We start from the raw sequence: 12543 nt of genomic DNA, 5'->3' as shown, positions 1-12543 counted from the left end.
GGCGGTCAACGGATCACTTGACCATGAACCGAACTAGGAACGTTGGCAAACAAAACAAGCCAGAGCTTCCCCAATCAAAAGGTCTACCTAGAGAACACTTATATTAAAAAATCAGTGCGCCAAATACCTGTATATAAATTATATAAACATATAGTGCAACATAAATAAAACACCTATACATATATAAACAAAAGTGACATCTGTGAAAAAAAAAACAGTGTAGTTATAAACCCAGTCAAACCAAACCACTGATGTACGTGATGGGAATACTGTAATGGACAGTTCATCTAGTCCATAATCCAAATCCTAAATCTGGAACGGATGGCAGGCTGCTTCTTCGAAATTCTTGTTGGTGTCCCAAGATGTTAAACTCTGCAGAAGTGAATGATAAAAAAAGAAGGCGCCACCATAGTGCACAATCAGATGTGTAAAACACGCCAGTAAAACAAGTAAGACCGTACTTACAAGCTGTAAGACACTTGAGAAGTGTCACAAACGCCTTCTGGACTGTTGTGGAGTCGTCCAGCTAACTCACACTGGTGGATCTCAAAAGTCCTCTGGGATGTGAGGGCGGCGATGGCAAAAGAAACCAGCATCCAGCAGAAGTTCCCCAGAGCCGGCTCGTCCTGTACTATCCACTATTGTTGTAGATACAATGTATCAGATGGATAGGTTAAATGAGTAAATAAATGAATAAAAGATAGTTCGTGGCAAAAGTCTTGTAAAAGCAAACAGACTTTATTTGGGGTACAAAAGCACAACGTTTCTCGGTCTCTCCTGACCGTTTCCTCAGGTGCAATATACATAATAGTTTAAACCACAAACTTTTATTGCCGCATTCTCGGCGTCCTCTAAAGTGAACAGCGCATGCGTGGAGGTGTGACCACTGATAGAGCTTCCATTGGTAGCTGAATATCCAATGATAAAAGCAGTAATATTCAAGCCTCTGTGTATAATCAAATCAATAGCGTAGCCGAGTAAAAGCTGCTATTGATGGGGACCAACCATAATCAGGCAGTAAAACGCTCGACTATCTGAGCATATCAAAAAATATATATGTATCTTGAAATATGTATGGAATATATCAAGAGTATTGAGAGATATATTAATAAACAGAATCTATATATATATGTGCACACAGGGTTAAAATAAATTCTTAGCCGTTCGGTCACTCTTAGTGGTAACACCCACATCGCAACTTAAAACCTAAAGCTAAACAGGTTAAACCATAGGGCCTCTCTATCAGGATACAAATTGTATAGATAAAACACTATTATTTAGTATACAACTCGTTATATAGAACTATAGATTAGAACCTCATATAAAAAAAACCTATAAAATGCAGTATTCTAAAACATATATTCATATTCTTAAAACATTGGCAGAGTTCAAAATCAAATAAAAACACAAATGTATCAAGGTATCATATCCTATTATTGGTATTGGACTAAAAAAATATATGTAAATGTAACACACCCTAAATACATATATAAACATATATATATATATATATATATATATATATATATATATATATATATATATATATACACAAAAAGGTATTTATAAAAGTATAAATGTAACCATACATGCATATATGTACATACACACATTATATACCCACTGAGCATAAATAGATCAATATACAAACGGCATTAACAATGAAATACAATATGCCTGTCATATAATAGTAATATAATACATCTGTATTAATAACATGTGGTGTAATCGACGTCCCAGAGGGCCATAGTGGTGGATGTATCCACTAGAAGCCCTATGAGTATAATATAAATGTGTAGATATGCAACAAAGTGTAAGCTAAAAAATGTATTTAATAATAATAAGATAACAATAAAATTAAAACTTAATTAAAAGCTGCCATATCAATGTTGGCATTGAGTCCGCAGGGAGACAAACTTTGGAGTTTCCATATCCAAAAGGTCTCTGTTTGTCTCAAATATAGAAACCTATTTCTGCCCCACTTAGGTAGGATCTGTTCTAATGGAAATATGGAAAAGCAATCAGATGATGCAGAATGGCAATGACTAGCATGTTTGGGGACACTGTGGTTTTGTATATTTTTCTCTATATTTCTTTTATGTTCCCCCCACCTCTTTTTTAGGGGCCTGGAGGTCCTCCCCACGTATTGGACCCCACAAACACACTCCAACAGATAAATGACAAAGGGAGAATCACACGTAAAATGTGAATTTATATTGAATTTTTCTTTGGTGGTAAATGAAATAAATTCGGTTCTATTTGGATTTGTAAAAGCACACAGGCCACAATGCGCCCGATTACATTTAACAAAACCTGGTTTGCCTAGTATTGTAGATCCTCTATTTCCAAAACTACATCCCTTAGCTTTGTTTTTCAACTGATGTACTTTCATGACTACTTTGCTGGGAGCCAGCTTGTTTTTTAAAGTAGGAGCTCTTCTGAAAGTACACACTGGTTGTTTACTCAGCGTGCTTGTAAGAAATGGATCGTTCTCCAGGATGTACCAATATTTTTGCAAAATGCCTTTAATCTTGTTATGATTGTTGTTATATTGTGTAACAAATCTAACCCCAGTGTTATTTTGATTTATAGGAGTTTTTGACTTCTCTTCTTTGTTGGTCTCCTCCTTATTTACCCCTGTATATTTAATAAAAAAATCCTCTCTGCATTTTTTTCTGGCTTCAAGAAAACTGGTCTCAATTAAACTACTAGGGAAATTCTTCTCTAAAAATCTTTCCTTTAAGAGGTTGGCCTGTATATCAAAAGTTTTCAAATCAGTGCAGTTTCTGTGCAACCTACAGAACTGGTTGTAAGGTATATTCTTTTTCCAGGGTAAGTGGTGGTTGCTTTTAAAGTTTAGATAGCTATTAGCATCCACTGATTTGAAAAAAGTTTTGGTAGAAATATTACCTAGGTTATCCCATTCAAGTATTAAATCCAGAAAGTCAATACTCATTTCATCTATTTTGGATGTAAAATGCAAACCCATATCATTATCATTTAATCTTTTGACAAAATTCTGGGCCTCTAGATGGGTGCCTTCCCAGATGAACAAGAGGTCATCAATGAAACGGCCATAGAAGACCAGATTCGCCACCGAGCTAGAGGAATAGATGTATCTGTCCTCAAACAAGCCCATAAATAAATTGGCAAAGCTCGGGGCGAATCTGGTCCCCATGGCCGTTCCCTTTATCTGCAAGAAAAATTTCTCTTGATAAACGAAATAATTATTCTTCAAAACAAATAATATACACTCTAAAAGGAATTCCCTTTGTTTGTCTGGCATATAGATGTCTTGTTTCAAATAGTATTCAATGGCTTTGATGCCTAGATCATGAGCTATATTTGAATACAAAGCCGAGACATCACAAGTAAGCCATAAGAGTTTCCTATTTGCCCTCTTAATTTTAGAAATCTTATAAATAAGATCCGGGGTGTCTTGAATATATGAAGTTAAGGTGACTACTGATTTTTTTAGGAATTGGTCCACATATTCAGATAGATTACATGTGAGATTGCCAATGCCCGAAATGATAGGCCTCCCAGGAGGATCCACCAAATTTTTGTGGATCTTTGGGAGGTGATAGTAGTATGCCAAATTCGGAGTACTTGGGATTAAAAAATCCCTTTCTCTCTTAGTTAGAATACCTTCTAACCAACCACGGTCTACCATTTTAACAAGACTGGCCAGGAATTTATTGGTGGGATTAAAAGTGGGAACTTTGTAATACTGTTGATCAAACAAAATCCTATCTGCTTCCCTGATATAATCTACACGATTCTGTATAATTATTCCCCCGCCCTTATCGGCTTCTCTGATTACTATGTTATTGTTGGAAGCTAGTCTGGATATAGCTTTGGTTTCATAGACATTCAAATTGGAATCTTTGGTTTTATCTCCTGGTAATTTTCCAAAGTCTTCCAGTACTAATTTCTGAAATAATTCAATATTTAAACCTGCATTGGGTGGATTGAAGTTTGATTTGGGGGTTAAATTTGAATGTATATAATCTTCAAAAAGATCAGCACAGAGAGTATCTGGATCAAAATATACAATATCCATAGAAGGACGTTCACTCATATCATTTGTCAGAATTGGTTTGTGGCCTGAATCTTTTAATTTCTTTTCACAGAAATAACGCTGTAAAGACAATTTGCGAACAAATTTGTTCAGGTCCACAAACAAATCAAACAAATTATGTTGATTTGATGGACAAAACGATAAACCCCTATTTAAAACGCAAATTTCTTCATTAGAGAGAACGTGGTCAGATAGATTGTATATATTTTTACTCATGCGTTTAAGTTTCTCTTTTTTGGAAGCCTTACCTCTCCCTCTGCTGCCACGTTGGCGTATGATCTTTTTCTTAGTGTAGTAGTAATCAGTTTTTCCCCCTCTTGAGCCCTCTCTAGTTGTTTTAATCTGATTGGTGCATGTCTGAGATGTGGCGGGGTGTACATTTGTTTTTGGTTGTACTGAAAAACCTGAGATTTATTGATCTGTCTATTTTCATCTCTTTGGTAACTGTTATTATAATCAATTTCATTTTGTTGGACTCTAGAATTACCCCCATGGTTCCTGTGTTGGAAACCAGGGCTTCTATAATCTCTCTCTTCCTCCCTATTGTGTTGTTGGGTGTTGTGGTGATATTGATTATATCTGTGTGTATGTGGACTGTTGTTAAAGTTCTCTCTTTCCCAATTTGAAGTAGAAGATTGACTGTATTCCCTACAGTTAGAATTGAAAGGGGTATTATTTGTGTTTCTGAAACTCAAATTTTTCTTTTTGTCCTTGGGTTTCTTATAATTGACTTTTACCCATGGTTTATCTTGTGGTTTATCTTATGGGCTTGTTTGAGGACAGATACATCTATTCCTCTAGCTCGGTGGCGAATCTGGTCTTCTATGGCCGTTTCATTGATGACCTCTTGTTCATCTGGGAAGGCACCCATCTAGAGGCCCAGAATTTTGTCAAAAGATTAAATGATAATGATATAGGTTTGCATTTTACATCCAAAATAGATTAAATGAGTATTGACTTTCTGGATTTAATACTTGAATGGGATAACCTAGGTAATATTTCTACCAAAACTTTTTTCAAATCAGTGGATGCTAATAGCTATCTAAACTTTAAAAGCAACCACCACTTACCCTGGAAAAAGAATATACCTTACAACCAGTTCTGTAGGTTGCGCAGAAACTGCACTGATTTGAAAACTTTTGATATACAGGCCAACCTCTTAAAGGAAAGATTTTTAGAGAAGAATTTCCCTAGTAGTTTAATTGAGACCAGTTTTCTTGAAGCCAGAAAAAAATGCAGAGAGGATTTTTTTATTAAATATACAGGGGTAAATAAGGAGGAGACCAACAAAGAAGAGAAGTCAAAAACTCCTATAAATCAAAATAACACTGGGGTTAGATTTGTTACACAATATAACAACAATCATAACAAGATTAAAGGCATTTTGCAAAAATATTGGTACATCCTGGAGAACGATCCATTTCTTACAAGCACGCTGAGTAAACAACCAGTGTGTACTTTCAGAAGAGCTCCTACTTTAAAAAACAAGCTGGCTCCCAGCAAAGTAGTCATGAAAGTACATCAGTTGAAAAACAAAGCTAAGGGATGCAGTTTTGGAAATAGAGACTCTACAATACTAGGCAAACCAGGTTTTTTTAAATGTAATCGGGCGCATTGTGGCCTGTGTGCTTTTACAAATCCAAATAGAACCGAATTTATTTCATTTACCACCAAAGAAAAATTCAATATAAATTCACATTTTACGTGTGATTCTCCCTTTGTCATTTATCTGTTGGAGTGTGTTTGTGGGGTCCAATACGTGGGGAGGACCTCCAGGCCCCTAAAAAAGAGGTGGGGGGAACATAAAAGAAATATAGAGAAAAATATACAAAACCACAGTGTCCCCAAACATGCTAGTCATTGCCATTCTGCATCATCTGATTGCTTTTCCATATTTCCATTAGAACAGATCCTACCTAAGTGGGGCAGAAATAGGTTTCTATATTTGAGACAAAGGGAGACCTTTTGGATATGGAAACTCCAAAGTTTGTCTCCCTGCGGACTCAATGCCAACATTGATATGGCAGCTTTTAATTAAGTTTTAATTTTATTGTTATCTTATTATTTTTAAATACATTTTTTAGCTTACACTTTGTTGCATATCTACACATTTATATTATACTCATAGGGCTTCTAGTGGATACATCCACCACTATGGCCCTCTGGGACGTCGATTACACCACATGTTATTAATACAGATGTATTATATTACTATTATATGACAGGCATATTGTATTTCATTGTTAATGCCGATTGTATATTGATCTATTTATGCTCAGTGGGTATATAATGTGTGTATGTACATATATGCATGTATGGTTACATTTATACTTTTATAAATACCTTTTTGTGTATATATATATATATATATATATATATTTTTTTTTTTTTATAAATGTATTTAGGGTGTGTTACATTTACATATATTTTTTTAGTCCAATACCAATAATAGGATATGATACCTTGATACATTTGTGTTTTTATTTGATTTTGAACTCTGCCAATGTTTTAAGAATATGAATATATGTTTTAGAATACTGCATTTTATAGGTTTTTTATATGAGGTTCTAATCTATAGTTCTATATAACGAGTTGTATACTAAATAATAGTGTTTTATCTATACAATTTGTATCCTGATAGAGAGGCCCTATGGTTTAACCTGTTTAGCTTTAGGTTTTAAGTTGCGATGTGGGTGTTACCACTAAGAGTGACCGAACGGCTAAGAATTTATTTTAACCCTGTGTACACATATATATATATAGATTCTGTTTATTAATATATCTCTCAATACTCTTGATATATTCCATACATATTTCAAGATACATATATATTTTTTGATATGCTCAGATAGTCAAGCGTTTTACTGCCTGATTATGGTTGGTCCCCATCAATAGCAGCTTTTACTCGGCTACGCTATTGATTTGATTATACACAGAGGCTTGAATATTACTGCTTTTATCATTGGATATTCAGCTACCAATGGAAGCTCTATCAGTGGTCACACCTCCACGCATGCGCTGTTCACTTTAGAGGACGCCGAGAATGCGGCAATAAAAGTTTGTGGTTTAAACTATTATGTATATTGCACCTGAGGAAACGGTCAGGAGAGACCGAGAAACGTTGTGCTTTTGTACCCCAAATAAAGTCTGTTTGCTTTTACAAGACTTTTGCCACGAACTATCTTTTATTCATTTATTTACTCATTTAACCTATCCATCTGATACATTGTATCTACAACAATAGTGGATAGTACAGGACGAGCCGGCTCTGGGGAACTGCTGCTGGATGCTGGTTTCTTTTGCCATCGCCGCCCTCACATCCCAGAGGACTTTTGAGATCCACCAGTGTGAGTTAGCTGGACGACTCCATAACAGTCCAGAAGGCGTTTGTGACACTTCTCAAGTGTCTTACAGCTTGTAAGTACGGTCTTACTTGTTTTACTGGCGTGTTTTACACATCTGATTGTGCACTATGGTGGCGCCTTCTTTTTTTATCATTCACTTCTGCAGAGTTTAACATCTTGGGATACCTAGAGAACACCCCTGGATGGGAAAAAAACTACCCGAGATGAAACATCTGACTGATCATAACTCCAATTCCTGAATGTCCTCCCCTGACAAGAGAACGGCACACAGCCAGTGTGAGCATCCGCCCAACGAACAATCCACACCTCCAGCTTGGTAAATGAACACTGAGTTCCTTCCTAATGGTTGAAATAAACCATTGATACGATATTGTCTGACTGGAACTACACCAACAACTACTGAGGCCCAGCCATCAGAGGCTTGAAATCTCACTCTCCACTCCCCGACGTTAAAGGAAAGAGCAGTCTGTTAACTAAACCCAGGCTGCTTATCAGACAGCAGGTTGATGCCCATGGTCACCTTACCCAGGGATGTCTCCAGAAGCACACGCCCTGAAACAGAAAATCCTAAAAAACACTACAGGAAGGAAACTATAGTCAAACGAAACAAATCCAGTCTCTAAAATAGATCTGAGAAATCTTCCTATTATGGAAGCAACCAAGAGAAAATAATCCCACTGCAGCCAGTTTGAGCATCCGCCCACCGAACAATCCACGCCTCAGCATGAATTACCTATTCAGGGAAAGTCTATCATCTTTCCCTCCAAGGACAGAGGAAAATTATGGTCGGATATCTTAAAAGGAAACGCCAGAAGCGTGGATTAGAGGAAACATAAAATATTAACTCTGCAACTGCAGAACTATAAAGTCTAAGCTGTACCCCTAGGTCACAGGTAGGCTTTCAGCTTCTTAACTATAGATCCAAAAAGGAGCTAGCTAACTCAACATGGATCTAAGTTCTTCTATCTAAAGTAGGAAGTTCTACTAAAGACATTGTGCTTTATAAAGGAGACAGCGTCAGGAGATTCCTTTAAAGGACAGAAGACAGGGAAAGGATATCCCCAACTTCTCCTATTCCTGAAAAAATTCCCATAGCACGTCAAGAACACTTCCTCAGGGAAGGAAATAGAACTGATATAGTTTACAAAACTTCAAAGGTCGACGACGACAGGTGGGTCGGTATCGTCCAAGTAGCTAAAACCTCATATAACATTACAAGAGGTGTTAACGCATACATCTGAAGGAGACTTCTTCAGTATCAGATGAAGGAATTAAACTGTCCAAATCTGAGATTCTGATCTCAGAAACTACCGGCAATCCCCCTCAACTTAGAAGAAGGTGAACCTGTGTAGCAACATGTGGAGCAGAAACCCTATTATCTGAAACATTAAATGTCCTCTTGCATTTTTCCTGAAAACAGGGAGAAACAGACCAGCCGCAGATACCGCAGAGGATATCAGAGCTGTAATTCTGTATGCAAACACACTCCTCCAGGAGACAGAGAAACTGCAGGGCACTGCATGTGACACCATAACAAAAGGACTTGGGACGATTGAGGAGAAGCTATGGCAAAAGCCTAGACAGCAACATCCATGGAGACATGAGGCTAAAATAAAAAATACAAATATATAAAATTATTTAAAATAATTAAAACAAAAAATGACCCTGTCACTTTAAATTTATATAGATTTGCTGGACTTAAAATATACTTAGGAACAGACCACTGTTCCATCTTTTAGCAAACAATCTTATTAGAATTATGATAAGGATTCCTTATTTTATAAGAAACATAATAATTTAACATAAAAACAAGAGTATGTGGAACTTATGTACTAACAAGCATAAATCGCAATTGTGCACTGTACCGGGAGAAAAAGTTTTTTCTTAAAGAAAAACTCCCTTTGTTCAAAACAAATTATTTTCCCCTGAGTTTATTGTTCCATTGTTTAATTTGTAATAAAAAGCATAATAAAATTACACACCCAAGAATTCCAGTGAAAACTGAAACTCTATATGACCTCCAATTGAAAAAATAACAGACGAGAGCCTGATTAGGGGAACTATGAAAGGAGCTTGACTCTGCCTCACAGCACTATCTCAGGACCGATCATCCTAGAAGCACAGCTCCGCTTTCGGATGTGAAAACGGAGGCGGAGTCATCAAAACTATGATCCAAAATGGCGCTTCTCCTACCTAAGAAGGAGGCGGGACCACGAAAAACTTCATAGGAAGAAGCGTACAAACATCACACTTCACCCTGCCGCACCACAACACACAAATCTATGCAGGGTACAGACACAAGCAATAAAGTATAAAAAACAACGCTCTGCTTTCTAAAAAGGCAGAAAAAAATAACCCAACTCAGAGATATTGCTTCTCATAAGGCAATATGAGCTATGCAGTTCCTATAAAATTGGAGTCCCACACGCTCTCTTCTCAGTTATCCGCCAAGTTTCAAACTAGTAAACTAGGAGGGTCAGTTATTCCAACCAGAGGAAGCTGCCCAAGTACAGGTTAAAACTCCAAAGTACTCAATAAATCTAAGCCCCAAGGTGGTTAACCCCTTGCTTACTATGAAGGAGATTAACCCCTAGTCTCCATAAGTCTCATGACTAACGTGCCTGCAAACTGCGTAAGTTTCCCTCTAACAGGAGAGGGTCCTCAACCCCTTTAGTGCCAGCCTTCTAGCCCCAGAAGAACAAAAGGCACTTACCTGCATTCTAGCCGTCCGGAAGTCAGACAACTCACAAAGTTTGAGAGGATGCCGCTTCTCACAGAGACCTGTGTAAAAAGAAAGACAGAGTAAGCTTACTCAGGCTTTCTATACCAGGGCAGAAACATGTTAGGAAAACGCAGCAGAGCCAATTTACAAGTTACTAACTGCTTTAAAACCACCACAGACCTGCTGAAGAGACTAACGTGGAGTACAGCTAGACCCAAATTGTGATGGAAGGCCAGAGCAATCTTGCCCAGACTTCAAAATAAAAAAATTTTGATAGAAGAATCATAATCGGGACACCTAATTACTTCACCTCCTCCTTGTACTAGAGGCAAAGAGAATGACTGGGGATTGTGGGAAGGGAAGTGATACTTAACAACTTTGCTGTGGTGCTCTTTGCCTCCTCCTGCTGGCCAGGAGTGATATTCCCAACGGTAATTGATGATGATCCGTGGACTCACTGTGTCATTAGAAATAAAGGACAGGAAACCTTTTTATATAAAAAAAAATGACAGTAAACAGATTTTTATATCAAATGTAGTTATGTTTAATGAAACAACTCTGCGTTGTATTTTAATTATTTATTTTTCCCCTTGTCATTTAATTTAGCTCTGAAAATTGAGGAATTTCAATTCTTAGAATTTGAATTGCACCTGCTGACTTCTCACGGCTAACTCTGTTACATATATGTCCTTAATTGGGTTTAACTGATTAAAACGGCAAAACAATGCATTTTATACTAACATTATGACATGACTAGCCTTTTTGACAGCAGACTAGATTCATCCAAATAAGGCAAGTGGTGAGAAGAGTTTGGCTGTTGAAAAACAATTACAGTAAAAAAGTATGTTAATTTATTTTAAACATGTTTAGAAGTGGCCGATTTGTTATTCTGTAGCAACACAACAGAAATGTCTATTAATTATGAGGTGTCTACTGTAACCTTAAGTAGGTATTGAAATAGTGAATACAAGGTAAGTGAATACAAGTTATTTTTAATTTAATACAGTTATGTTAAAAAAAAAGTTGATTAATTTAAAAGTAGTTCTAGACAAAGAAGTGCATGATAAAAATAATATGGTGACAGCTCAAAAAAAATAGATTAATTTAAATAACATAAACAGAATATTTTACTTTTACTGCCTAGAGGTCCTGCAAGTTTCACACAGAAAATCACTGTACAAAAAAAATAGTCTAAGTGAACAAACCTGTACTTGGGAGTAGCACCAAGGGATTCTGGTAATTTGCTGAAGAACCTCATTGTCTCCATTTAAAATGTAATAGAGGTACAACTATATTTGTCAATCATATTGTACTGTGTTATCAGATTTAGCTAATAAAGTACTTGTTAAGTTTTAAAGCAAGACCACAGAACTTTTAAGGGGATTTGTTTAACATTTTATCCAAAACTGTATATTTAAATGTCAGTAATAGCTACAGCAAGAGTGTAACATACATGTTGTATTGATTTACCTACACATATACACAATAACCTTATTACTTACCTGCATGAAGTCCAAAAATGTGAATGGAAGCAAGTCATCCAAGTGCCCAATATCTTTGGAAAAACGGTTGAGAATTCGCCCTGAAAGCATAAAAAATGATACAGCGAAACATTAAAGGCCAGTACTGTAATTCAATGCCGGCTACTCAGCTATTCTTTACCTCAACGGGTAGTGTATTATATTTCAGCTCTGATGTAACCTGAAATAAACATGATGTGCTCTTTGATTTAGTACCCACAGAGAAAGAAGCCATCTCTAATCACAAACATACAAGTTTTTCCTTATTGTCAATTTCTTTTCAACAGGATTAAGAACAAAGCCATTCTGTGTGTCAAGTTTATGGTACATCAGTAAGTGAAGTATAGCCAGAGAGCTTTTGTTTAGAAAAGCATTTTATAGTATAATGAGCCAGAGGTGCAAGTGCAGAAATATTAGAAACAGGACATCAGAAATAGCAGGAGTTTGGGACGTGCTGCTGTGTTATAGATGCAGAATGAATGTGTCTCAGTGGGTTAGTGATGGAGCTGATAAATTACTGGATCTGGGACAAGTGGGTGACCAGAAAGATGATAACCTATAACCAGAGAAGTCACATAATACATCAAATGTTACACCCCCAAACAACACTATTCAATGAGTCACTAAATTATGATAGTATCATTTTATATGCACAAATTAGTACTACTCATTGGATTTAACCATTGAGTTTTATTGCTATGCGATAAAATAATGGATTACGCATATTGCCCCTAAGCAGAAGCCTTTGCTACCCAGTAGTTATATTGACTGTGTCTGTAAGGAAAGGTGATATTATTATTATTATTATCAGTTATTTGTAGAGCACCAACATATTCTACAGTGCTAATATATATA

The 12543-nt window shown here is 36.5% G+C and overlaps 1 protein-coding gene across 1 annotated transcript in view; it reads right to left on the bottom strand.

Moving 5' to 3' along the window:
- ABCC4 (ATP binding cassette subfamily C member 4) overlaps nt 1-12543 on the bottom strand; it is a 994138-nt gene that overhangs the window by 325517 nt on the left and 656078 nt on the right. Inside the window, exon 20 of the mRNA XM_053707839.1 lies at nt 11671-11750. Coding sequence (XP_053563814.1) covers nt 11671-11750 — 80 coding nt within the window. The remainder of the gene's footprint in view (nt 1-11670; nt 11751-12543) is intronic.

This window comes from Bombina bombina, chromosome 3, assembly GCF_027579735.1.
Source record: "Bombina bombina isolate aBomBom1 chromosome 3, aBomBom1.pri, whole genome shotgun sequence".
Classification (NCBI taxonomy): Eukaryota; Metazoa; Chordata; class Amphibia; order Anura; family Bombinatoridae; genus Bombina; species Bombina bombina.
The sequence above is the reverse complement of the archived record's forward strand: the minus strand, read 5'-3'. Positions and strand labels throughout refer to the sequence as shown.